The sequence below is a fragment of the Perca flavescens genome, chromosome 1 (assembly GCF_004354835.1).
Source record: "Perca flavescens isolate YP-PL-M2 chromosome 1, PFLA_1.0, whole genome shotgun sequence".
NCBI lineage: Eukaryota > Metazoa > Chordata > Actinopteri > Perciformes > Percidae > Perca > Perca flavescens.
This window is the reverse complement of record NC_041331.1, coordinates 43,385,350-43,412,383: the sequence shown is the minus strand read 5'-3', so window position 1 is coordinate 43,412,383 and position 27,034 is coordinate 43,385,350. Positions and strand designations below refer to the sequence as shown.

General features: G+C 41.6%; 1 protein-coding gene and 1 pseudogene across 1 annotated transcript in view; one reads left to right on the top strand and one right to left on the bottom strand.

Moving 5' to 3' along the window:
* Positions 1–27,034, bottom strand: part of LOC114557227 (WD repeat-containing protein 88-like) — a 43,060-nt gene that overhangs the window by 9,821 nt on the left and 6,205 nt on the right. The window contains exons 6-7 of the mRNA XM_028580642.1: positions 24,180–24,309; positions 23,221–23,405 (exon numbers count right to left, since the gene is read on the bottom strand). Of these exons, the coding sequence (XP_028436443.1) occupies positions 23,221–23,405; positions 24,180–24,309 (315 nt within the window). The remainder of the gene's footprint in view (positions 1–23,220; positions 23,406–24,179; positions 24,310–27,034) is intronic.
* Positions 19,781–27,034, top strand: part of LOC114559547 (nuclear factor 7, brain-like) — a 30,028-nt pseudogene continuing 22,774 nt past the window's right edge.

The following is a 27,034-nucleotide window of genomic DNA, read 5'->3' as shown; positions in this document are numbered from 1 at the left end:
GAACAGAATGGAAAAACTCTATTTATCTGTGGCCAGGTACCTTAGATATTACTGCTCTGCTAGACTGCCAAATGTCTCTCTAACAGCACTGTTCTTAACCCTGATTGTTCTTCTCCACACACCAGATGATAGAGAGAAAGAATTGTGTTGCAGAGGTACAGGTGGTCTGATCACCAATGACCTGACCTCTCTGACACACCTCTCACTAACCCTGATTTAATTTTTTAGGTTAACAGGTCTTCTTCCAGAGACTCTAGCACTGGCCTGAACTGTGTGGACTTCTCTGTTGTACCTGATTCTGATACTATCTGATCTGGACCTACCCCATCTCATCTCTCAGCACAAGCAGTAGAGCTCATGTGTAAAAAGGGGGAATGATTAGTATTATGGAAATACAATTTAGGGAAAAACAATTGTTTCACAATGATGAAACAACATTGGTTCACAAATTATTTTTTTTTAATCAAACTACTGTCAGGCATGTGTCATGTCAAAACAGACAGCCAATGTAGTAGCCAAAGCCCTACTCACTGAAATAATTCCAAAATGGAGAATTCCAACCAAAATCTTGAGTATAGTGGTTTGCATTCAAAATGCAACATGCCTACCCTTGACAAAAGCTCTGCTTATTGTACTGATGTATATGAGAATGCGCAAGCGCAAGTGACTTAACCTGTCACCCTTTGAGATTTTATTTGCAGCACCTCCACACATTGGACTTGAGCGAAGAGGACACCCACCAGACACACCATTGTGTGAAGACCAATGTCGTGGAAGTTTCTTTTGCAGCAGGGGGAAGAGTTTTCAGAGTTTAGTAAATTGAAACAAATTAGACAGAATGAGAGAGTTTGTACGTGCTAAAAGACCCATTTTCAGGAAAAAACGTAAGTTTTGGACCAATGCGGCAGACACCCCAGGCTTTTTGAGCCGTATTTTCGCACTATGTCATCCACTATGGTTCCCGTAGGGACGTGTGAGCCGGATCTGCCCGATCCGTTACCCATTTTACTGGGAAGAAGTACTTCTATCCTACTTACAATCGTCACTGTAAGGCCGGGTTTCTATCTTATTTCGGAAAAACCCAAGCACAGAAAAACCTAACAGTTTCTGAAAAACTATTTATTAGATTTACTTCAAAACCTAATTAGATTTGTCCCCCGAAAATCTACAAAGGAAAGTCACACCCGTGCGTGGATCAGTTTTATGGTGCAAAAATACTGCTGGAATGATCACAATTTGTTCTATGTATTTACACAAACATAAAAGACTAGGCCTACCCAAAATTAATACAAACAACCCCAAAGTGGTTATCCTATTTTAGTATCCAACGTCAGTATTTGTTTCTGGAAGTTTACTACAGCCAATTCAAATTACTCTTAATTTAATTTAAATTAGAGTGTGATCTTTACCTGCTGCGTGGAATTGCTTCCGTCTTAACAGATCAGTGTTGGGTCAGTAGAGGCCTCCATGGTTTCTGATCCTCTCTCTCTGAATGCTTTTTGGGCGAGGTAGAGGCGAAGATCGTTGGATCTCGGATCGCGAGTTCTTAGTCAACCACGGAGTCTCTTTTATCTGACCCCTGCACATGATATCCCATCTCGTCGCCATGTTGTTATGGAAGTTTCCTTTGCAGCAGGGGGGGAAATTTCAGAGTTTAGTAAATTGAAACAAATAAGACAGACTGAGACTAAAACCAAGTTGGGTTTTTGTATTTAATTAAAAAATATATATATTTGCAAATAGGAGCAACATGATTTCACAAAAGGCCGCAGCCCAGTGTGGAGTCAGTTTCTCAAATGAGTGCACAAGAACACTAGGCTTATATGCATCTTCAGAGTGACAACACACGCACTTGGATTATTATGACGCTACAATTTTGACAGGCAATCTGATACACATGAAGACAATCAGATGAATACAAGAGACATCTCGGAGCCATCTCACCTCCTCCTCCCTGTACGACTTTCACCCCCCCAGTTACAGCTAAACTGGCATGAGAAAACTAGAGATAGTTTTAGGGTGACCTTGTACCTTTATCTGTTCAGGCTAACAGTGCTCACATAATGTTCCAGACTGTATGTCTCACAAAGTTAGAATCAAAATCTGCATGTGGGAATGAGATAGACTCCTTCAGCATTTGTGAGAGCAGTAAAGTAGAAATAAAACATAAAAATATAAGGAATTGTGCTTAAATGTAATTTTGCCATTACAGTAGTCAAACAACTCCACAGTGGCAAAGCCCCGGGGATTGATGAGATCCGTCCAGAAATGCTCAAGGCTCTGGGTGTGGAGGGGCTGTCCTGGTTGACACGACTCTTCAACATTGCGTGGAAGTCTGGGACAGTGCCAAAGGAGTGGCAGACTGGGGTGGTGGTTCCCCTTTTTAAAAAGGGGGACCAGAGGGTGTGTGCCAATTACAGGGGTATCACACTTCTCAGCCTCCCTGGTAAAGTCTACTCCAAGGTGCTGGAAAGGAGGGTTCGGCCGATAGTCGAACCTCGGGTTGAGGAGGAACAATGCGGATTCCGTCCTGGTCGTGGAACAACGGACCAGCTCTTCACTCTCGCTAGGATCCTGGAGGGAGCCTGGGAGTATGCCCAACCGGTCTACATGTGTTTTGTGGATTTGGAGAAGGCGTATGACCGGGTCCCCCGGGAGATACTGTGGGAGGTGCTGCGGGAGTATGGGGTGAGGGGGTCTCTTCTCAGGGCCATCCAATCTCTGGACTCGTTTCAGGTGAGGGTTGGCCTCCGCCAGGGCTGCGCTTTGTCATCAATCCTGTTTGTAATATTTATGGACAGGATATCGAGGCGTTGTCGGGGTGGGGAGGGGTTGCAGTTCGGTGGGCTGGGGATCTCATCGCTGCTCTTTGCAGATGATGTGGTCCTGATGGCATGGCACCTTCAGCACTCACTGGATCGGTTCGCAGCCGAGAGTGAAGCGGTTGGGATGAGGATCAGCACCTCTAAATCTGAGGCCATGGTTCTCAGCAGGAAACCGATGGAATGCCTTCTCCAGGTAGGGAATGAGTCCTTACCCCAAGTGAAGGAGTTCAAGTACCTTGGGGTTTTGTTCGCGAGTGAGGGGACAATGGAGCGGGAGATTGGTCGGAGAATCGGCGCAGCGGGTGCGGTATTACATTCAATCTATCGCACCGTTGTGACGAAAAGAGAGCTGAGCCAGAAGGCAAAGCTCTCGATCTACCAGTCAGTTTTTGTTCCTAACCTATGGTCATGAAGGCTTGAGGTCATGACCGAAAGAACGAGATCCAGGGTACAAGAGGCCGAAATGGGTTTCCTCAGGAGGGTGGCTGGCGACTCCCTTAGAGATAGGGTGAGAAGCTCAGTCATAGAGCCGCATTAGGCATTTAGCGACATATTTTTTCATTTGCAGCACATATTTGTTGTTGTATTGGTTTTGGATTTTTGTATGTGTTTTAAAATTTTCCTGAATATTGGGTCAGATTTATGTCATACGTCGCGAGCATGATAAAATGCTCACAAGCAAATTATATATGCTGCGCACAGATTTTAGTCTTTGCATAACAATTCTACAACCAAGAGTCGTGCAGGTAGCTGACAGCGTGACACAAAACATAGGAAGAGTTACTGTACATAATGACATCTTCATGTATGAAACTAAACAGTACGCACACAGAGCAGCCACCTCATGTGAGGAAGTGTCTGATCTGAGAGAGCTGGAGGGCATACATGATCTTGCAGGGAAGATTATATCACGCTTGACATACATAAATCCGATGCAATACCTTTCCATCTATAAAGCTAGTGTTTCGAAAAACTGGTTTACACTGCCTCAAAAATCACTCTCATCTGAACTCTCATATACATGTTTTTTGTCGTCCTCCGGTTTGTCCTCGGGTCCATCCTCAAGCAGAGAAGCAGCATTCGGTCCTAAAGCCTGGCTGTACCTTGAGCTAACGACTTGGAGCTTCTCCTCCACATCAGCAAGCCCACGATGCCCCTCTTCACTTAAACTGCCTAGAAGGAAAATGAAAAAGAGGTGTGACAATACCTCAATTGAGTTAGTGTAGTTCAGCTAGTCATTAACTTTACTGAATGAACTACAGATAATTTAGATTTAGCCATAAGGATGTAATACCCGAGGACCTCAAAGTGATAGTCCAGGTCATATAGGCTTCCCTGTTGCGAGAATGGCCACATTTATTCAAATATGATTTTGTTATCATCAAGGGACCTTGAAACTGCACTGAGTGATTTCAGAAGCTGTTTTTTTCAATTCTGAAAAATAACCTGTGCTTTATGGAGACTTGTGTACCCCAATTATAAAAAACACTAAGTTGCTAGGCCCAGCTGATTTTACACCTTAATTTATACTTCTGCAGAGGCTCCACACAGACCTTTTGCCATAGCCTACCTCACTAGTATCTCTCTACTGAGCAAATTACAAAACAAAGAGATCATTTAGCAACAGTGACTATAAACTACCACTTGATTTTATAAAGTGAACCTTCTGTAGCACTATATTATCATTGCCTGTAAAGTATAGTGTGTCTATGCACTGAAAAACAATTGACGAGGTTTGGCCATGTAAATTTCAGTTGAGTGGTTGTTGTTAATGTTGCACTGTCCAATCAAGTACGGCGCACTGGATGGTTAAGGACCACTGACAAAAGGTCATGGTGTCAGTCAAATCAATAGGCAGGACCTGCAGCACAAGTTGCTTAGGGATTTATAATGTCACTGTAAGGAGAACATAAAAAATGTAATTTGGCTTCTTACCACTGTTCCTGCCAGAAGACATTTCGGACATCATTTTGCGGAGACTCCAGGCCAGCTTTCTGAGGTAGGTGCAGTGCGGTCTCATCTCACTCATCAAAATTATCTTTTCTTCTTGAAGCCGCATTTTTGACATATAAACATCAAAAATCTTCTTCTTCGTAAGGATATTGCTCGATTCTGAAGTCACAAAAATAACATCCTTTGAACACAAGTTTGACTTGTACAGAAAGCATACCTGTTAAAAGATAAGTAGTGTAGGCAAAACCTAGCCTGGAAATCCAAACCCAAATCCGAAAGATTAATGGTCTGGCAATGAGTAATGAAAATGGCCCAACTCCAAGGCAAAACCCATAAATACTAGCAATACACACATACAGAAATTGTTCAATACCTCTGCTGTGCACTTCCCACAGCCATATTAGACAGTCTGCCCCACTTTCTCCTTCCACCACAGAGAGTCTGCTTTCCACCTTATCCTCAAGGATGCGCTCCTCATCTGCAACCTGCTCATTGTACAGCTTGATTTTGTCAAACAGTTTTTTCTTCTCTTCCCCCAATTTCCTTCGTCGCAACTGTCGGATTTTGTTGCTGTCTATAGTTACAAAATAGAGAAAACATAATGCACAAGTATGTGTATGCAGATATGATACATGCAATACTGTTAAAGCCTTATACTTCAAATCATTTAACAATTGATAAATCAAAAAAGAAAAACAAATTAATTAAAAGACAAAATAGCCCTAGTATCTTTAAAATTCAAAAGAAATAGATTTTAAAACTAAAGACTTGTAGATACTAAGGGTGGGGGGAAAAAATCGATACAGCAGAGTATCGCAATATTTTCCGCGGCAATACTGTATCAATACACAGACGCAAGTATCGATCTTTTATCATATATGTGTTGGTCAGTCTGTCTGCTTGACAATCCCCATTTTACAGCAATAAACTGAAGTGAGATGAACAAACAGAGAAAAGTAACTTTTTAGATAAAACAGATGTTGACAAAGTTTCCTTTGGGGACATCATTTGAAATTGGGAAAAATTTCAAGTTGGACAAAAAGGTAAGAAATTACAATATATCGCAGAATATTGCAATATGTTTAAAATCACAATAATATTGTATCGTGACACAAGTATCATGATGATATCGTATCATGAGGCCTCTGGTGATTCCCACCCCTAGTAGATACAGAAATAAACAATCCAGACAAGTTATCTGCAAGTGATATAAATGACAATATTAGATCAGTTATCAACATACCAGTCTGATTATAAAGGCTGGCTTTTCTGTGATGAACCGCATGGAACATTTCTTCAATTGATTCCTGAAGAGGTTGTTGGTCATCACATCTGGTACCTGCATAATCTTAAAATACAAAAGCAATATAAACAACCAAAAACAAAACAAATCTGATCGATCTTTTAGATTGTACAAGCAAAAGCTAATGGCTGGGGAAGGAGCAGGAGGTGCAGGGCCATGCAAGGAAACAAGTCTGAGTCATATATTATAATTGACTATCACAATACATTAGAAAACTATGTAAAAGGATTTCCATAAAATATTATACCATCGGAAGCCCATTCTCTGACATCATGAACCCACTGATGCACCATGTTCTCAGGGCAACCAAGTTGATTGGTCAAATCTTCCAGTCTCTGAGACTCAGCCTCCGCCTTTTCACAAGTCTACAGTTAAAAAAAGCAAGATTTTTAAGATGTTATCTTCAAAGTGTAAGACCAATCATAAAGGCTTTATATTGTCTATACAGTATCTAAGAAACATTGGTCAAACATGACATTGGTTTTATATGAATATGGTCAGTAAACCTGATCATGTCTCACGTTATCTGGTCAATACCTTGACGTATCTGCTGGATAATGCAAGATGAAGGCCTTCCTGCTTCCGTCGGTTCCATCCAATAGCATGGAATGTTAACATGTCATTCCTGGCTTTTTAAACATAATGAATAAAGTGATGGAGGAAAGTCCCATTAATGGTCATTCAGTTAATCAACTTTTTCACAGTTGAGCTTTAATTTCAGATAAATGTAACAATCATAGGGGATTATTTAGAGTTTTATCTTAAACAAAGATTAGATCAATTTACCAGATTTTGTCATGTACTTGGTTGTGAGGGCACGAGAGAGGTAGCTGTTTACCATTTCGACCTCCTCCCCTGCAGTTGTACCAGCACCCTCTTGATTTTTGCCACTCCAGATTATCTAACAAATCAGTGTGGACATCTATTTTATAATCATATGTATTATACATAAAAGTTACCGTTTAAATTTGTATGATAAAGAACATGTAGTACCTCACACTTTGTTGAATGGGCCTTGGCATGCATGACAGAAAGGAATGGCCTCATCTGCAGTAAAGGTCTGAGTTCTGACATGGAGACCGACAACTTTTCAAGGTAGGGCCAATACTTGCAAGCAATATCCGTGCAAAAGAACTGTCCATTTGTGGCTGCCTGAAGCTCCTTTTGCAGGAACAGCGGATAAGCAAATATTTCCCCCGTATACATGTTGAGGGCCTTCAATAGCACTCCGTGTCGGCAAACAACCACCTCAATGCTCTCTTCATCCAGTTTACTAGCTCTTCTGGCTGTCTCCCATGCAGCAGACCACTGACTGGCTCCACAGATTCCTCTGCCGGCAGTCTGCATGACAAAATAGTTTGACAAAATAGTTATGCTTATAACAAAAACAAAAAAAATATCCTATGTAATTACTTAATCCATCAGGACCATGGAGTCAGGTTACATTACAACAAAGAGCATCTCTTTAATGATTGGAGACATTAAATATTTACTTTCAAAATACAACTGGAGGTTTAGTCAGGGCTCAAGGAGCTTCAGAAAATGCATCTTTCACTTTCCTATCTTCAGTTTAGCAAACAATAACTCACTACCTATTACCAAAATCTAGCCACTTTGGATGTCACCACACATACCCAATTTCAAACCCCAAATTACTTGGATGAGATGCAACATATTGCTTAAATTGGTGGTTGGGAGATACTAGTCTGTTCCATTTAAGCTGACACCATCTGGTCTTGAGGGAAGAAATAACTAATTTGTAATGGAAAATCCTACATTTCAAGTTTTAAGCCATACATTGCAAAAACAATATTTAAATATTTAACTAACAATTTTCATTTTACTCCTGATCTCCTCACCAAAATGCTGTACTTCAGCGTCCTTGGCGATGAAAGTACCGTCAAAATATGGTTGCTCTGACCTAAATAAAATAAGAAAAAAGATCTTGTTCAGTGTAAGACATTATTTGTTCAGTTCATTTGACTAAGTGTAAAACAACTAACCCTTTTGACTGTCGAAATCGGTACTGCTTTCTGTTGCCATCTGCGCAAAGAGCTATCATGTTGGGTGTACATGCTGGGCGGGTGAAGTGCTCTACACTGGCCATATTCTCACAATGGTACTGGCAGAATGTGTACTCCAAATAACTCCTTTGGAATACGTCTCCGTGGATTTTGCCAGCCTATACATTTGCAAGTAAATTAGTAAAAAGTCAAATTAAATAGTTATAAAATATTTTTACTTGAGGCAACTATTATCCACGCTGATTTTACCCTTCCAAATTGACAGGTCCTCTTCTCCAACATCCGCAAAAAAGCCTGACGCAACAAACTTGGAGCCACAGTTTTCAACTCTTAAAATGAAGTAAAGACATCTATTGAAAACAATGTGTCAGCATTCACAGATGCTGGCCAGTACCCACTGCGTATGAGGTCGCTCATGTCAGGTGTCCACTGTGCCAGACATAATTTGCAAGACAAGTTTGGCAAGTGCAAATCATACCGACCTATAAAAAGAAAAAGGTAGTACATTTAATGCATAGTTATGTCCTGAAAATAACTCTGGAAAAGAAAAGAAAAAATAAATAAATAAAAAGCCATAGTTCATACCATTTATGCAAACCATAATTATTGCTCTACCAGCTGATTCTGTTATGGTTGCAGGATCACACGTGCACAACTGGACAGGCATCACTGTAGGCAAAAGACTTACTGAAAGAGAGAAGTTCAATAAATAGTGAGAAGCTTTAAACAATTATTTGCAATTTATTATTATTAAATTAAAATTTTAATAAAAACAAGGACACAACTTCAACCACTTTATCAAAAAGATCAAAGCACTACCTTGATTGACCAGTGTATATCTGCCATTTTGCTTTACGCAGCACACTGTTGGCTCTATGGGCTTAAATTCCCCCAATGCAGGACTCCCTGTTATGGAGTGTGTGTTTTTTGTGGATGTGTATGTCACACTCCGTACACAGCCACTCCTCTGGCATGCATTCTCTGCATCAAATGATGGCAGGAGATGTGCAGTGGCTGCAGTTCTTCTCTGGAACCACGTTGCAGGACAGCAAGCAGCTCAGATGATGAGACCTCGCTTTCTGCCACTCATCTTAATAATAATAATAATAATAAATTGAATTTATATAGCGCTTTTCATGGACTCAAAGTCGCTTTACAGGGCAGGGTAGATTATAAAAACATAACAAAACAAAACGAGCAAAACAAAACAAGATTCAGATGAAAAAGGGAGGGGGGGCAGGGTGGCTATGGGAAAGCAGAGTTGAAGAGGCGGGACTGGAAGATGGTGAGGGACTCAGAGGTGCGGATCTCTTGGGGGAGGGAGTTCCGGAGCCTGGGAGCTGCTCTGGAGAAGGCTCTGTCCCCAAAACTGCGGAGTTTGGACTTTTGGATGGAGAGGAGACCGGCTGAGGTGGATCTGAGGGACTGTGAGGGTTGGTAGGGGGAGAGGAGGTCAGTGAGGTATGAGGGGGCCAGATGGTGGAGGGCTTTGTAGGTGAGGACCAGGATTTTGTAGGTAATCCGGTGGGAAATAGGAAGCCAGTGGAGTTGTTTTAGGACTGGAGTGATGTGGTGCCAGGATTTGGAGCGGGTAATGAGGCGGGCGGCTGAGTTCTGGACCAGTTGGAGTCGGTTGGTAGAGCTGATGCCGAGGAGAAGTGAGTTGCAATAGTCCAGTCGGGAGGAGATGAAGGCGTGAATGAGTCTTTCAGCAGCGGGGGGTGTGAGAGAGGGTCTGATTTTGGCGATGTTGCGGAGGTGAAAGAAGGAGGTTTTAATGACTTGACGGATGTTAGGCTCAAGGGAGAGGGTGGAATCAAAGATAACGCCAAGGTTGCGGGCCTGGGGAGATGGGGAGACAATGGTGCCGTCGATGGTGAGAGTGGGGTTATTGGTTTTGCTAAGTGTGGATTTGGAGCCGATCAGAAGGAATTCTATTTGTTGCTGTTGAGTTTGAGGAAGTTGTGTTGCATCCAGGTTTTAATAGCTGACAGACAGGAGTTGATGTGGGAGAGGGGAGGATTGTGGGGGGATTTGGTGCTGAGGTAGATCTGGGTGTCATCAGCATAGCAGTGGAAGTCCAGGTTGAAGTGGCAGAGTATCTGACCAAGAGGGAGGATGTAGATGATGAAGAGGAGGGGGCCAAGTACGGAGCCTTGGGGAACACCTAGAGTGACTGTGGCTGTGGCAGAGGTGTGGTTGTGGAGAGAGATGAAATGGGATCTGTTGGATAGGTAGGAGTGGAGCCAGCTGAGTTCAGTACCTTCGATACCGAGGTCTTTGAGTCTGGTGAGCAGGATGTTATGGCTCATAGTATCGAAGGCTGCACTCAGGTCGAGGAGGATGAGGATGTTGAGGGAACCGGTGTCAGCAGAGGTGAGGAGGTCGTTGAGGACTTTGAGGAGAGCGGTTTCTGTGCTGTGGAGGGGGCGAAAACCAGATTGGAGAGGTTCGAATAGGTTATTGGCATGAAGATGGGTTTGTAGTTGTGAGGCGACTATGCGTTCCATGGTTTGAGACAGAAAGGGGAGGTTGGATATTGGGCGGTAGTTGTTGAGAGAGGAGGGATGCAGACCAGGTTTTTTAAGGATTGGGGTGACAGCAGCAGTTTTGAAAGCAGAGGGGACAGTTCCAAGGGACAGTGAGGAGTTGAAGAGGTTAGTGAGGTAGGGGCATAGGACCGGGAGGCAGGACTTCAGGAGTGGAGTAGGGAGGGGGTCAAGGGAGCAGGTAGTGGGTTTGGAAGAGCTGATGAGTTTGGAGATTTCAGGAGGAGTGACTGGGTCAAACTGGGAGAGGAGGCAGTGTGGAGGAGGGGTCTGGAGGGATGGGGAGAGGAGGGTCCAAGGTAGGTGCTGGAGTAGATCCTGGGAGGTCAGATACAGGGGATAAAGATTTGTAAATGAGATTGATTTTGTCAGTAAAAAAGTGGAGGAATGAGTTGCAGAGATCCGGAGTAGAGGTAAGGAGGCTGTTGGTCCGAGGCTTGATGAGGTTGTTCATTGTGGAGAAGAGGGTTCTGGGGTTTTGGCAGGGGTTGGTGAGGATGGTGGAGAGGTAGGCAGATTTGGCAGCAATGAGGGCATCTTTGTAGGCGGTGAGATGGGATTTATAGGCTTCATGATGGACTGTGAGGGATGATTTCTTTGTCAGACGTTCAAGTTGGCGGCCAGTTTGTTTCATTTTCCGGAGTGCAGGTGTGTACCAGGGTGAAGAGGTGTTAAAAGTAACGGTTTTTGTTTTGAGGGGGGCCAGGGTGTTGAGGGAGGTAGACAAGGTGGAGTTGAGGTGGTCTGTGAGGTCATCAGGTGAGGTGAGGGTTGAGTCCAGGTGAAGAGTGGTGGAGAGCAGGTCACAGAGATGGTGGGGATTGATAGATTTGAGGTTGCGGAAGGTGATTTCTCTGAGGAGGCGGTGGCGTGGGGTTGGAGAAGGGATGGTGAACCGTATCAGTTTGTGATCAGAGAGGGGAAAGAGGCATGGATGGAGGTCGAGCACTGGTTGGTTGGTGGAGCAGACCAGGTCGAGGATGTCTCCTTTTTCATGGGTGGGGAATGTGACATGTTGGGTGAGAGAGAAGTTATCCAGTAAAATGTTGAATTCTGATGAGAGCTTGCAGGTGGGGGAGTCAATGTGGATGTTTAAGTCACTGAGTAGCAGCAGACGTGGAGAGAGAGATGAGGCTAGTGTGAGGAGTTCAGTAAAATCAGAGAGGAAGGAGGGATTTGGTTTAGGTGGCCGGTAAATGAGGATGACTGTCATGGAGGAAAGCGCTTTGAATGCGAGATATTCAAACGATGATACTGAGGGGAGGGTGAGTTCTGTGATCCGGAAGTTCTGATTGAAAATGACGGCGAGGCCACCTCCACGGCGCGAGGGGCGGGATTTGCCGATGTAGTTGTAGCCAGGGGGGGATGCTTGGTTGAGGGAGAAGAAGTCATTGGGTTGTTGCCAGGTTTTGGTGAGCAGAAGGAAGTCCAGAGTGTTGTCGAGGATTAGTTCATGGGGGGCAGGGGCTTTATTGTTGAGCGATCGGGTGTTGAGGAGGGCAAAGTTGGCATGGTGAGAGGGTGGTGGGATGGAGGCAGGCTGGAGAGATCTGAGGTTGTCCCGGTTAGCAGTGCGTGTGGTCGGTGGGGTGTGGGGGTATTGCAGTTGAGGGGGGATAGTGAGCCGATTAGCAAATGATTGGAGATTATGATCAAGTGTATGTGAAGTGGGGAAAGCACTGTAGTCCGGTCCGGGTTTTCTGTGTAGCCTGACGGTGCGTTCAGCCCTATGTGAACGAGTGGGTGAAGCATTCTGATGACGTTGGACAGGTGCGACGGAGCGTGCAGGTGACCAGATGGATGGAATTGATTGTCCGTGTTGGCAGAAAACAAACTTGCGGCGAGAGCTTCTGTGGATGTAACGGGGTCGACGTAGAAGTCCAAGCTGTCTGATGACTGGGATGCAGGATGCAATGGAGTAGTTGACAAGTTGGACCAGTTGCAGAGTTGAATATTTGATCATGATGTCGAGCGGAGGGACTGAGAGCTCCGTGATAGCGGTTAGCCGTGGGCTAGGAGCACAGAGGTGGATGAATGAGGTGAGTGCCAGAATGATCCACGGTATGACAGGAGGAGAGGAATGTCTAGTCTTGGTTGCGGCTCACATCTGATGGAGGTTGCCTATGAGAAGGAGGTCAGCAATCGGGTTAGCCGCTGTAGCAGCTAGGATTAGCCACCACACGTTTGGTGAACGGGGGCAGCCAGCTAGCAGCTAACCGACGATGCAAGAGTCCGGTCAAGGAGCCCAGGCGGCTTAGGGAACCAGCTGAGAGACTGTCCAGAGGTACAGAGGCTGTCCAGAGGTACAGAGGCTGTCCAGAGGTAGGGGGTACAGCGAACACAAACAAACACAAGAGAATAGCAGACGGAGAAGCGGCGAATAACCAGCGCCAGCGTCCTCTCCTGAGGAATGGTTGCAGATTGGCGCAAGCCCCATGATGTGGAGGTGGAAGGATGCCCACTTGCATCTGGAATATCTTCTGAGATCTGCAGAATGTCCTGCAGTTTGTTCATCTCAGTCTCTGAAAAGCAGGTCAAATAAAACAAACATCCATTTCATGCTTTTTACTAACTTGCTTAATTATAGTAGGGTTTCATCTTACCAAATAACTGTTGAGAGGAGTCTGATTGGGTCACTGTGAGAACCTCCTCAGCTGACTCAAAAGGAATAGAGTCCTCACTGGGAACCACGGAAACTAAAAAGATAGATAGAAACAGGCTGTAATAGGCATAAAAATACAATGTTTGTTTGGTGACTTCAGGCTATAATGTGGAAATGTTACATGTAAATCAATATTAGCTACATTCAATATAATATGAACCTGACCAGGACTGCTTCACTTACATTTCACATCTTTGGATTAGTTTAGCAGAAGTTGACATTAAAATTAACATTGCAGAATGCATTTATAGTCCTAGTTTAAAATATACATTTCAAAATAGATGAAGTCAAAACATACATAACAGATCCACCTTATGGTTTTCTAATGGCACAGTTTAACATACTTAAAAGGAAAAAAATATCAAAAATAGGAAACAGAAACCCTATTAATATCCGAAAATAAAAGAAACACCCCCTATTTTTGTGGTCAATGTTATAAAAGGAAACAACAAAAACAAAATGTAATTACATAGGGCTTAGATAAAAAATACCAAACTACATATTGGATCTAATGAAGGTTAATTCCAATTCTTGAGGTGGGTAATTAGAAATAATCTTGGAAGACTACCTGTAGCTGAACCACGATTTTGTGTCTCTCCACTTCTGCTTCTTTTTAGCAGTGGACTTCCTTCAGCATTTCTTTCCACCCATCGGACCTGAAAACTACTGCCTGTAGCAGAGTCTGCTTCGCCCTTGGCTTTCTTTTCCTTGGATGGCAGAAATATAGCATTGTATGACAACACTGAAATACCGTTATACAAATATAATTCTCTAATTCCCACACTGGCAAGATTACAGTCTTACTTTTTCTTGAGCCACAAGCATATCAGCAAGGAAAATAGCATCTTCTGCTTCCCAGTCGTCTTGCTGATCAGCCATTTCAACAATACTATGTTGTATAAGTGAGACAAAAACATTGTCAGAAAAAAAGAATGCCATAGGCACGTTCAAATGTTCATGCACTGTGTTTTTTGGTCAGTAAGACAGTAATGTGAAATACAAAAGAAGGAATAGAATGACAATACTTACTTGAAGACAGTAGGCCTTCCGGAGGAGATCACAGCGCTGGCGGAAGCGCAAGACAGAGAGAGTGAGCGAGAGACAGAGAGAGAGACAGAGAGAGAGAGAAAATGTCTGTGTGTGTGTGTGTGTGTGTGTGTGTGTGTGTGTGTGTGTGTGTGTGTGTGTGTGTGTCGAAAATATTAGGAGTGGCTCTTAAAAGAGCCGTTGGTTTATTAATAAAGGAGGTACTGTAGAGGTGGATGTAATAGGGATAAGGGTGGTTGGTAACAGGAGCTGTCAAAGAGGAAAATAAAAACAAAACATGGTTATTTATCTTGCAGCAAGCATGAATTTCTCACATAAAAAATACAGAAGTGTATCAAAATGAAAAAAAGAAAAGATAACCTTGAAATTTGTATTTAGTCATACTCAACATGTAAACTGCATGAATATTAGCAAAATAAGGGACAGTAACGTTTGCTATTTGAGCTCACTATTACAAAGCTCTAACGTTACAGTTCACGAATACACATAATGTCAGAGGTAACGTAGGCTAAAACTATGTTTACAACACTTTACAGCATTATCGAAAGTACGCAAAATAAGGATAAACGATTGCTTAAATAGATCCAACCGGACACGACATGACCAGTTCCGACGGATCGCATCGGACCTGTCAAGATAGCCTTTCAGCAGCTAACGTTAGAGCTAACGTTAGAGTATTCATGTAAATCACGTTACCTTATTAGCTAGTTAATAACCTTCAGCTCTCTACCGCAATGCAATTAAAATGGCAACACTCATAGACAATCTATAACAGTTTAAACAAAAGCCATTAATGAATTAAAAATATATAAAGCTAGCCTTTTAGCTAACGTTGGAATGCTAAAATGAGCTAGCGCTAGCTTATTTATGCTACTTATTTCCTAAATCCTTCAATTCCCATCTCTAACGTTAATAACCTTCAGCTCTCTACCACGAAATGAAATTAACATGGCAACACTTACAGGTAATATAGTTAACACAGTTGAAACAAAAGCAATTCATTACTTAAAATACATTAATCTATCAAGGATGTATCTTCCTCTTACCTGGTAGGGAAGGAAGTTGGAATATACTATTCTTCTCTTTGGTCGGCGGGGAATTGTTGGCATTGAGGAAAAGTATCGCCCCAGAATAAATGCACGGTATATTGTATCTGTGCTGTGCATAGCCTTATGAATTAGTTATTATTTTATGTATGGGGTTAACCCCAATAGCTACAGTTCACAGAGCATTTGAGAAACTGGGGATTAAGTAAAATATTTTTTAATAGCTGTAGTCATGTTTTAATTGTTGTTTATATATATATATATATATATATATATATATATATACACACTATGTAAATGTATGTATAATTTTTGGTGCCAAATCATAATAGTTATCTCAACCAGAATCATTGAGTGTAGCCACAGTCTATGAAGAGTTAACTGGCTGCACTAGTGTTCGGTTGTCTTAGTGCGTTCTTTAGCAGTGAAAAGTAAAGTATACTGCAAGCTACTTTATTCTGATTCTAATAATTCTATTTAAGATGAGGTCCTACCGCAAGGTTCCAGACCAGAGAGGGAGGAAGAGGCTACATAATGTGGGTTGTGAGTGTTCCTATAAAAAGGGCCATGTCAGTAAAAGGGTGATAAGGAGAAAGATACATGCCGCGGACAATAGTATTCTGAATTTAAGGTACATAATAGAACTTATTCAAAATTATAACATTTCTTTTGGAGACAGTTTGAAGTCTTTGCCTTTTTCCAGTTTAGAGCAAAACCCCCTCCAAATGTCTCTGCACGTCCCTGAATGTCACTGCATCACAACCAAAGGAGTTAATTTACGGAACAGCTGCAGTGAAGAGATGAAATCATGTACAACAATGAGTAATTTTAAGAGACTATTTAAAATGAATATGTTCAATGGATACAAAAAGGACTCAAGGTTTAAGTATTGTATACTGACTGAAAAGTCCGAACCATCCAAAAAATGCTTTCACACTATAAACGAACCGGACCATGGTTCAGTTTGGTTCCAGACCGAGACCACCTCTTTTTATCGGACCAAAATTTGGTCTTTTGATCCGGACAGTGGTCCGGGGGAGGTTTCACACCTGTAATTTTGGTTCGGATCAAACTAAAAAGTCTGAAAGTCCGGACCAAACGAGGTATGTGTGAAAACGCCCTTAAGTCTAGTTTGGATGGGTTATTATACGGTTTGATATAGATAGACGGAAACGAAGAAGATAGATGGAAAAGAAAAAAAAATTGTGTGTATGTATGCATCTGTGTCTATGTGTATGCATATCTGTTTATGCTCTTTTGCACTATTTATCTGCCCTTGTATGCTCAACTGTTCCCCCCACCATTGTTGTCACACAATTTCTTTTACATCTACTGATCTACATCACTACCTAGACCACAATCTGCACTAACTGTATAATGACTCTTCACTACATTTCAGCATTAATATAGACTGTCTATTCATGTTTACTGTGTTATTACCAAATCACCTTTGCATATCCATTGCCTTACTTTTACATAACTTTACATCACGTCATTTAGCTGACGCTTTTATCCAAAGCGACTTACAATTAAGTGCTTTCAACTTCTTTCAAGGTTCAAACTCCAGACAACAAGTAGTAAGTGCAAGTACATTAGCTTTAAATAAGTGAAACTACAAAGAGCCATATGAAAGTGCAGCTTCAAGAAATATATATATATATTTTTACACCTCACTTTTCCCGGGCTTTGTAATACCTACTTAATCTGTACGTCATGTAGCCTTTTGTATTCTGTATTTTTGTATTGTATTGAATGTTAAACTGTATGTTGTCCTGCATGCTTATGCTTTTCTTGGCCTTGCCGTTGCAAATGAGAACTTGTTCTCAACGGTCTGTGAGTCTGAACACCGAGCTGTCAGTGAAACCCTGAGGACAGGAACAAGAGAAGCCCAGACTGTCTCAGTCTCACTTCTCTTATCTCAGATCTGCTAGCTGTTACAGTATCTCTGACTCACAAGGTTTACTTACGCAATTCAGGAATTGTCCAATTGCAATGCTCATGCTCTGCATAAAGCTATCCTCTATCCTAGCTGTAATTTCTTCCTCTAACTCCGGGAGAGAACTGGGTTGGCTACCCAATATGGAGGATATATTTATTCATAGTTCAAATTGAAAGTCCAAAGAGAAAATTAAGCAAGATCAAATTAAAAATATTATTTTCCTACGCTACTAGGAAATCATGCCATAATTGAATTTAAAAAAAGAAAAAGGAAATTGAAAAAGCAAAATGAAATATAAAATGATCATTTAAAAATGTAAAGTGCAATGTAAAAAGTCAAATTTAAATTTCCAAAGCTTAAATATAAATGCTTAAACTGAAATCTTTTAAATCTTTTTATTAATTGAAAATCTCAATGGAAATAAGAAAAGAGAAACATCAAATATGAAGCTCAACATGTGAAATGGAAAAGCTTAAATGGACATATTTAAATAAAAATCTGAAACAGAAAAGAAGAAATAAATTTATTTTAGCCTTTGAACTTTTTGCCTCTGCACCCCTTTCATTTCAGACCCTCACATCAGCCTTTGGGCCACGCCTCCTCATTTACATACACTTTTGAAATACCATTTCAATTGCCAAATGTAAAATTCAAAAGATAAAATTGAAAATTGTAAAGTACAAAGGCTAAAATAAAATAATTTATTTTTTCTATTAGAGATTTTAATTTAAATATTTCCAGTTAAGATTTTCCATTTCACATTTTGAGTTTCATATTTGATGTTTCTGTTTTCTTATATCCATTGAGATTTTCAATCAATAGAAGATTTAAAAGATTTCAGTTTAAGCATTTATATTTAAGCTTTGCATTTTAAATTTGACTTTTTACAATGCATTACTTTACATTTTCAAATTATCATTTTACATTTCATCTTTGCTTTTTCAGTGTCCTTTTTCTTTTTTAAATTCAACTATGGATTTTTCCAAGTAGCGTTTCCCACATAGACTAATGTGTGGCAATGCGCCGCACTATCAACACCGGCCGCCGCACATTGCATTTCGTTATTAATATATATTTTTTTAAACGCTATTTAAAACACGTTCAGCTGCATTTCCTTTCGCTGCCCTCCTCCGTCTCTCGGTCACTTGTGTAACACACACACACACACACACACAAACACACACAGCTCCTCCGACCGTGCGGTGTTTGGTGTTTTTAGCCCCCAACGTCGCCTTCCAGGAAGCGCGGCAGTGGTTATGTTTCAATGGTTAAGGTGAGGGTTAGTGCCTGTAAGGCGACGTTGGAGGCTTAAAACACCATCGAGCCCACCGTGCAGTCAGCGTCTGTCTCCATCAAGGAGAGAAGATGGCTGGCGAAATTCACAAGTTCACGAAAGGTTGGTATCTATCTCATGAACTCGTTTACACAATCACACATTGAAAAGTACACATATAAACATATTTTATATTCTGAATACAATGTTGTCAGTGTGTTAATGTTGGAGTCTCGACTCTTAGCAAACAAGCGATTGCAGTTGGGTTGTCAAGGTCAAAACACTATATGTAGCAGCTGTGAATCAAATAAACTTATTATACATAATGATATGTCATTTTTACTCTTACACTGAATGTTTGCTGCTTAAATCCAGATGAGTATTGAAAAGTATTTTCAGTGACTGAAAAAGGCCCGTGTTGAGGATGAGGACCAGCCTGAACAGGAGGTATCAGTCTGAAACAGAGCTCAACAGTCCCACCAGTGGAATTAGTTATGGTATTAATTTGTTTACAATATTTTCAGGCTTCAACCAGGGAGAGAGAGAGATAAAGATTAGTTAGGCATTGGACATAAGAGAGGAGGACATCATCCAACAGCGTGTCCTCCTGTTTTTGGTACTTGATTGTTATGAAAATAAGTGTCCTCTGTAGACTATAACTCTACAGTCCTCTCCTTGTTTGTGGTATTTTATGAACTTTCTATTCTTTATTTAGTGACTCCAAGCATGCGCTTTGTTACAGGCTGCATATTCTACATTTTAGTTTTGAAACAATGTTTGAAATGTGTTCTTAATCAAGAGGAAAACATTGTGTGTGTGTTTGTTTCTGTATGGGTGTGTGTGTTTCTGTGAGAATGAGTGTGTGTGTGCTTGTTTCTGTGTATATATGTAAATTTGTGTGTGTGTGTGTGTGTGTGTGTGTGTATGTCTCCTGTAATCTCTTATTTTATACACAGCTGCTATGATTTGCTGTAAAGAGCTGTGTATAAACACAATATCGTATAAACAGATCTTAGTCTCGTGTACCATCAATAATGATAGTTTAACACTGTGTTTTATTTCTAGATATTGATCAGATTATCATCTTAAACTGAACTACACCTTTCTCTTCCTGTAGATACATCAACTGATGGTGAACGATCCTGCCGATAATTCACCTGGGGACAGGTGAGGGGAAAGGACAGAAGACTTTGACATTACTGAACGGAGCTGAGACACCATTACAGGGTGTGAGATCTCTGCTGGAAAACACACGACGGGAAGATTTGAAGCAGTCAAGAGAAGGGACAGGAACTCGGTGAGTCTTGTTTTTGAGAGACATTTAGAGACAAAGACAGATGGCTGAGAAAACTGATCTTTTAGAAAGTTACCTGAACTGCCATGTGTGTTCAGAGACTTTCAGAGATCCTGTGTCTCTGAGCTGCCACCACAGCTTCTGTTCAAGCTGCCTGCACACATTCTGGGAACAAGCTAACAACAAAAACTGTCCCATTTGTAAAAGAAAATCATCAAAAGATAATATACGGGTGAACTTTCCATTAAAGGAACTGGCTGACAACTTTGCTGGGAGACAGAAATCTGGATCATCTGAGACAGTAAAAGGAGAGAAGAAGGTGGAGGTGGTGTGTAGTAAACACCAAGAAGAGCCTAAATTGTTCTGTAAGGATGAAGATAGAGCTGTGTGTCCTGTCTGTGAGTTTTCTCTCCACCACGGTCACACGGTGGTTCCTGTAGAACAAGCAGTCAGAGATCTGAAGGAGCAGCTGAAATCTGACTTACAGTCTCTGCAGGACAAGAGAGACAAACACAGACGAGTGGAGGAAACATACGATGAAATAAATCAACACTCCAAGAAGCAGCTGCTGTCTACAGAGAGGCAGATCAGAGCTGAGTTCAACAAGCTGCACCAGTTCCTGAAAGAGGAAGAGGAGTCCAGACTGGCAGCTCTGAGGGAGGAAGAGCAGCAGAGGGGGAAGACTGTCAGCAGAGAGATGAAGAGGATTCAGGAGCAGATCTCCTCTCTGTCAGACAGCATCTCTGCTGTGGAAGCAGACCTGCAGAAAGACAGCGTGGCGTTCCTCAGCAGTTATAAAGCCTCTCAGAGCAGAGCCAGAGTCCAGTGCTCGCTGTCAGATCCACAGCTGCTCTCAGGAGCACTGACAGATGTGGCCAAACATCTGGGCAACCTGTCCTTCAGAGTCTGGGAGAAGATGAAGGACAAGGTCCACTTCTGTCCCCTCATTCTGGACCCAAACACTGCAAACCCCCGTCTCTATCTGTCTGATGATCTGACCAGTGTGAGATGTGGAGACACAGACCAGAAGCTTCCAGACAATCCAGAGAGATACAGCAGGTATCCAGATGTTTTGGGCTCTGAGGGTTTCAGCTCAGGGAAACACAGCTGGGAGGTGGAGGTGTGAGATCATCCTGACTGGAATGTGGGTTTAGCCAAAGAGTCAGCTGACAGGAAGGGAGAAATATATGCTTTACCAAAATATGGAAACTGGTGTTTATCACATGGCAGCGGAAAATACAGTGATGTATCTGGTAAGAGTGTCACAGTGAAGAAGAGTCTCCAGAGGATCAGAGTCCAGCTGGATTATGAGGGGGGGGAGGTGTCCTTCTACAACGCTGAAGACAAGACTCACATCTACACTCACAGAGACACTTTCACTGAGAAACTCTTCCCTTATTTCTGTATCGGACCGGCTGGTGATGCTAAAACTGCAGAAATCAAAATCTGTCCAGCTGAGATTTCTCTGTGAGGTTCAGAGAACTCAGAGAAGGTGGAGAGAGGAGAGAAGGTGGACAGATGAGACCATTCAAATAAGATAAAATAAGATTTGATATGTTTTAGTAAATGACCTGATGGAAAACATTCCTTGGTTGTTGTTTGAGACACAAAATATTTCCAAAGCCCAGAATGAGAAACTACAGCTGAGCTGCTTTGGTGTAAATGTGCTGCAGGAACTGGGATGTTAATTAAAAATGTTGTTTTTTAATTTCCAAGGATGACTAAAAAGCTTAAATGTTATGATCAGACCCAAACAGGATCTGCAGGGTTTAGTTGTTGTTGTTGTTTTGATCCAGAATGAAAATCTGCAGAATGTAGCCGACTGGTTTTCAGCTTTGGGTGGAGATGTGTTAACATTCTGAGTTTAATTTAGATTTTACACATAAGAAGCTGGGTCAGACTAGTCTAATGATAGACAGACAGATTATTTGAAGAGGATGGAGGAATGAATTTCATCCAAAATACTGAAGAGACCACTACCAATGACTGCCACAACCCTTATTTGACTGGCACAGATCAAATCCGATCTACCTCTTATATTTCCGATGATGAAATATGGGAGTGTCCTGGTGCTGTTATGTCCTAAAGAATAATTATTATTTAGTTCTAAAGCATAAAAGAGAGTTTATCCAGGAGTGGGCTTGTGAGATGATAGGATGGGGGTGTTTGAAAAGCTGTCATTTAAACTGTTGGATGTTTCTACTAGAAAATGGAGAAAGTAGCTGAACTTTCTGGAGGCTCCTAAGAAAATACTTATACATATGTTTATTTCGTTTGTCTTTTTGTTGAATGATCTGGAATATTGTAGTTACTGTGTGTGTCTGTCTGTGTGTGTGTGTATGCGTGTGTGTGCGTGTGTGTATGTGTGTGTGTCTGTGTTTGTCTGAGTGTGTGTCTGTGAGTGTGTGTGTGTGTGTGTGTGTGTGTGTCTGTGTGTCTGGGTGGTGGTGATGATGGAGGGGGGAAGTGTTCATGGTGTTTCTGATTTGTTATTTTGATATTGTTTACCTGATAAACTGGCAACATTCCCAGAATGCATCACTCTTAAAGTGAGTGATCCTAAATGTTTGGGAGGGGGCCCAGAGTAGACTCTTAAATGACAGAAAGGGGAGAGAGTGGAGAGAACATTTGAAATGTGCATTTACTTCCTTTATTTGAACTTGTCTCTCAATCCTCATATGATCTATTTTACTGGCTTTAATAGGATTTATTTTGATCAACAACAGTTTGGTTTGGACTTGGTATTGTTATGTATTTGTAGCTCTGATTAGCAGAACTTTTGTTGCTCCTATTAGTAATATCAGTGTAGACATGTTAAGTTTTGGGTATGACTGTTGATTTTGTTTAGATTTGCATAATTGTAATTATATAAGTGATTATTGGTGGTTTGTTTTTATTGATGAGGATACATGTTCTACTGTCAGTTTAATGTTCATTTAAGAAAAATATTCAATGTTTTAGGATAATAAAGAGGCGTGGTTTACTTTATAGGCTGCATACCTGTGTTACTACACACACACACACACACACAAAAAGATGTATTCTGGGATTCATAAAACATAAAAAATATTTTTCAAAAGATGTAACTCGCACACAATTGCTACAGCTCTAACTCATAAGATTTAATTGATTAGTTTATTTAATGGACAGATCTTTAAAACTGAGTCTGGTAGATTTAGTGAACACAGTTTGCGGGTGTTTCTATGTTTAATAAAAGGATCTTACTCTTTCTAAGTGTGTGACAACCTTATGAGAGACCTTGGAGAGACCTTTTTAAAACCTGTCTAAGACCTCCGAGGACTTACCGTCAGCAGAGAAGCTGCAGGAACTCACGCTGCCTTGGTGGCCTCTCTGCAGCGGCGTCCCGCCCTGAGACCTGAACCCTCCGGCCTGCAGGTCCCACAGCTTTAAACTCTTATCCCACGACGCCGTGCACAGGAAGTACCCGCTGGTGGTGAAGCAGCAGTCAGAGACCACGTTGCTGTGGTTACTGGGGAACAGAAAGAGACAAAACAACACAGGAAGACAGTAAAGACACAATTAAAAACTGTGAGGAGTAGTTGTTAGAAACAGTCTGAGTTCTAAGGGCATTTTCTCGTTTTTTTTACAAATCTTAAAGGAGAATTCCGGTGGATTTCAACCCGTAGCTCTGTTGTTTGTTATCCTCCTGCTAGCGTTAGCACCCAGGAGGCTGAAACAGGGCAGGTTTTAAACGTGCTTTCAGCCTCTTAACATGTTGGAGACGTCATTACAAGAGCCTACCCATGTGAAGGGATTCCTTCTGAGTGAACACAGTGAATCTGACTGCAGGAGATGGGAAAGAAATGCATCAAAGTTGTTTTAATTCAGCTCTGTTTAGTTCTGGTGTTGAGACGGCAGTAAGGGACCGTCTACAAACTACAACACCAAAAAGAGATACAACAAAAATATTTTTCAAAAATAGGCATATGATTATTTTTTTAAAGTAAGTGCTGTGGTACAACTAGTAGAAGACCAGTTATAATTGAGGTAAGTTTGGAGACACTCCCTTATTTAATCATTAAATTAATAAATACTTTTGTTGTATCTCTTTTCGGTGTTGTAGTTTGTAGACGGTCCCTAAGAACTCGTCTTGCTGCCGTCTCAACACCAGAACTAAACAGAGCTGAATTAGCACAACTTTGATGCATTTCTTTAGTCGGCTAACAGATTCTTTAGGAGGACAGCTCTAGTCTCCAGTGTGTGTGTGTGTGTGTGTGTGTGTGTGTGTGTGTGTGTGTCCTACCTGTCTATGTTGACGGTGGTTTTGTGAGCCAGCAGGTCCCACAGTTTGATGCTGCGGTCTGCAGACACCGAGGCCACGCGCTGGCTCTGGGGGTCGAAGCGACAGCGCGTGATGGTGGAGCGGTGATGATCTGCCAGAGGAAACACACCCACTCTCACTGTGTTACCATACCTGCAAACTCAGAAGGGCTGAAAAAGGTGACACATCACCCATCACCCCCACAGAAGGAAAAAAGGGAAATACAACATTTTCCCGGTGCTAAAATGATACTTATATATATATATATATATATATAATAGTTGATCTAAAAAATAAAAAAGGAGCCCAAAATGACAGTTGGCTTGTTTATTGCTAAGGCCACAGGCTCAAACTTTAAATGATTTATAAAAAATGCAATAACAACTAGAAAATTCCGAAGGAAATTTTGACAGTGTGCCTACTACTTGGTGCACATCCGAATAACACAAGCTAACAGTAAATCTGCTGTTTGACATGTCCTGTAAAGAGAGGACAATATGGCCTACAGTAAAGAGTCTCCATGACAGGAGGTGTGTGTGTCAAAGCTCCAATCTTCCATGGGTCAAACATGTCCATTTAATGATAATTATACCTCTGAAGTTTGTTCTGTAATTCCAAAAATGTGGGTCTAAATGGCAATAATATTATCATTACAAGAAAGATGAAGGTCTGGCGAACACATTGATGTGGTTTTTCTGATTGTGGTGTCAAATATATGTGACACAGAGCAGGTAACAAACAGGGAACCATCTGCATCCTTCAGATATTTCTTTCCATTGTTTCTATCGGCAGTTGGTCAGAACAGAGCCAAAAGTTTAGGTCTGGTGGATTCCGTAGTTACATGTCTGTGACCGGCACAACATTTCCTACATTTTGACCAACCATGATGTATGAAGAGTGAAAACTGTAGGGGAGAGAGCAATTTGTTTGGAAAGATTTCAGAGAATCGTACTGCAGGTCCCCCCTCTGTCCTCCCCTCTGACTTTCAACATTCTGTCCCCATAAACACACACACTGGGAAATCAGAAACAGTCTGGACGATACAAAACTGGACGATACATAAACTGTGATTTGGTAGAAACCATGCTTGATATACGAATGCCCATTCAGCCCAATAAAGGCCAAAGTCTTATCTTCGGTTTAAACCTTTAATTATTTTTTGACTACATTAACGTATGGTAATACAGTATGGCCCCAAAGAGGCGTTGTTTTGAGCGATGTTAAGTGATTTCCCGAAGACTTCCCATTAAAGTATTTGGGAAATTTCACTGCATTTTCTTTGCCGATATCGTGAATACCGTGTGGCAAATCTCTTAGAAAAGTCATAGCACACCATTCCCGGTCATTACACACGTTTTGATGTATTTGTGTGCATGTGTTGGCAACACTTCATGACTAGTAGTGGGACAAAAATGTGGCGGAATAAGTATGCAGGCTAATAGTCATTCTGCCAATTGCTGCTATTGCAGCACATCGGCACACTGAATAACTTATAACAATAACTTATTTCACCAGTAAATTCCTGTTAAACGACAAAAACAACCACTGGTTGGGAAAAGAGTATTTTACAACAACTTTGAATGCAGCATAAGGCTGGCGAGGCGAATTTCAAGTGAACGCAACATATGTGTTGTTTGTTGTTGGAATCCTCTAGTGAAATACAGACACACTTTTACACCATTTAGCTGTCAGCATTTTAACCGTGTTTACTCCAGCTGCTAGCTAACGGTAGGCTAACGTTACCTGCTGTTGAGTGTAGTGTTAACTAGCTAACGGTAGGCTAACGTTACCTGCTGTTGAGTGTAGTGTTAACTAGCTAACGGTAGGCTAACGTTACCTGCTGTTGAGTGTAGTGTTAACTAGCTAAGTGGATGACATTTGCCCATTCAAAACGGCGATTTTCGACAAGTTTGCAGGTATGTGTTACACAGTATCAGATTACTCATCTTACTGATTACTCTACTCAGAGGAAACTACTGGCTTATAGAGTAATCACACTACTCACCTTACTGTCATTATCTAGGTATTTTTGTGTACTTTGTATTTTAAAGTAGTTTCTAAAATCTGTAATTTGACTTTTATTTAAGTATGTTTAGTTTGAGGTACTTTGCTACTTTGCTTGTTGTATATATTTGTCTGTGTTTCTGTGTTTGTTCTTATTAATGATTATTATGTCTGTGTGTGTATGCACCAATCACGGAGGCAGATCCCACGTGGGGGAACTACGGAGGAAATAAACTCCTTTCTGACCTAGTTTTCCTCCAATGCTTTGGCAAAAGTATCAACAAGTGGGGTCATTTACGAGATACAAACGTGGGTCCATTAGCCCCTGCGCTAAGCTATTCAGCTGATAACGCTACTCTACGCTAACTCTCCCAATGTTAGACCCAGGTGAAAAAAGCTTCTGGGGCGGTGTTTGGCTCGAGGTCATGGTGCAAAGGACCCTAGGGTGAAATTACTCCGAACCATCACTTTAAGCAAATGTTCCGCAAAGTAATAGTAACCTTATTACTTCAAACCTGTAATATTAACTGTTGATTTGTGTCTATCCTACTCAGGGCTCCAGATCTGCGACCAAATGGTCGCATTTTGCAACCAACATTTGAGAGTGTGCGACTGAATTTTACATCCAGTCGCACATGTGTGACCAGTAAATTTGCCCCCTTTTTTACCGCTAAACGTTGAAACTGGTACCTGAGAGCGCCGTGGCGCAGACTTATCTGTCCTCTCTGAAAATTGACAGAGAGCAGAGCTCACACACAAACACACACACACTCGCACACACGCAGAGGTGCAGACGGTGTAAACTACGTCGGCTCTGCAGTTTTGTTGAAGTC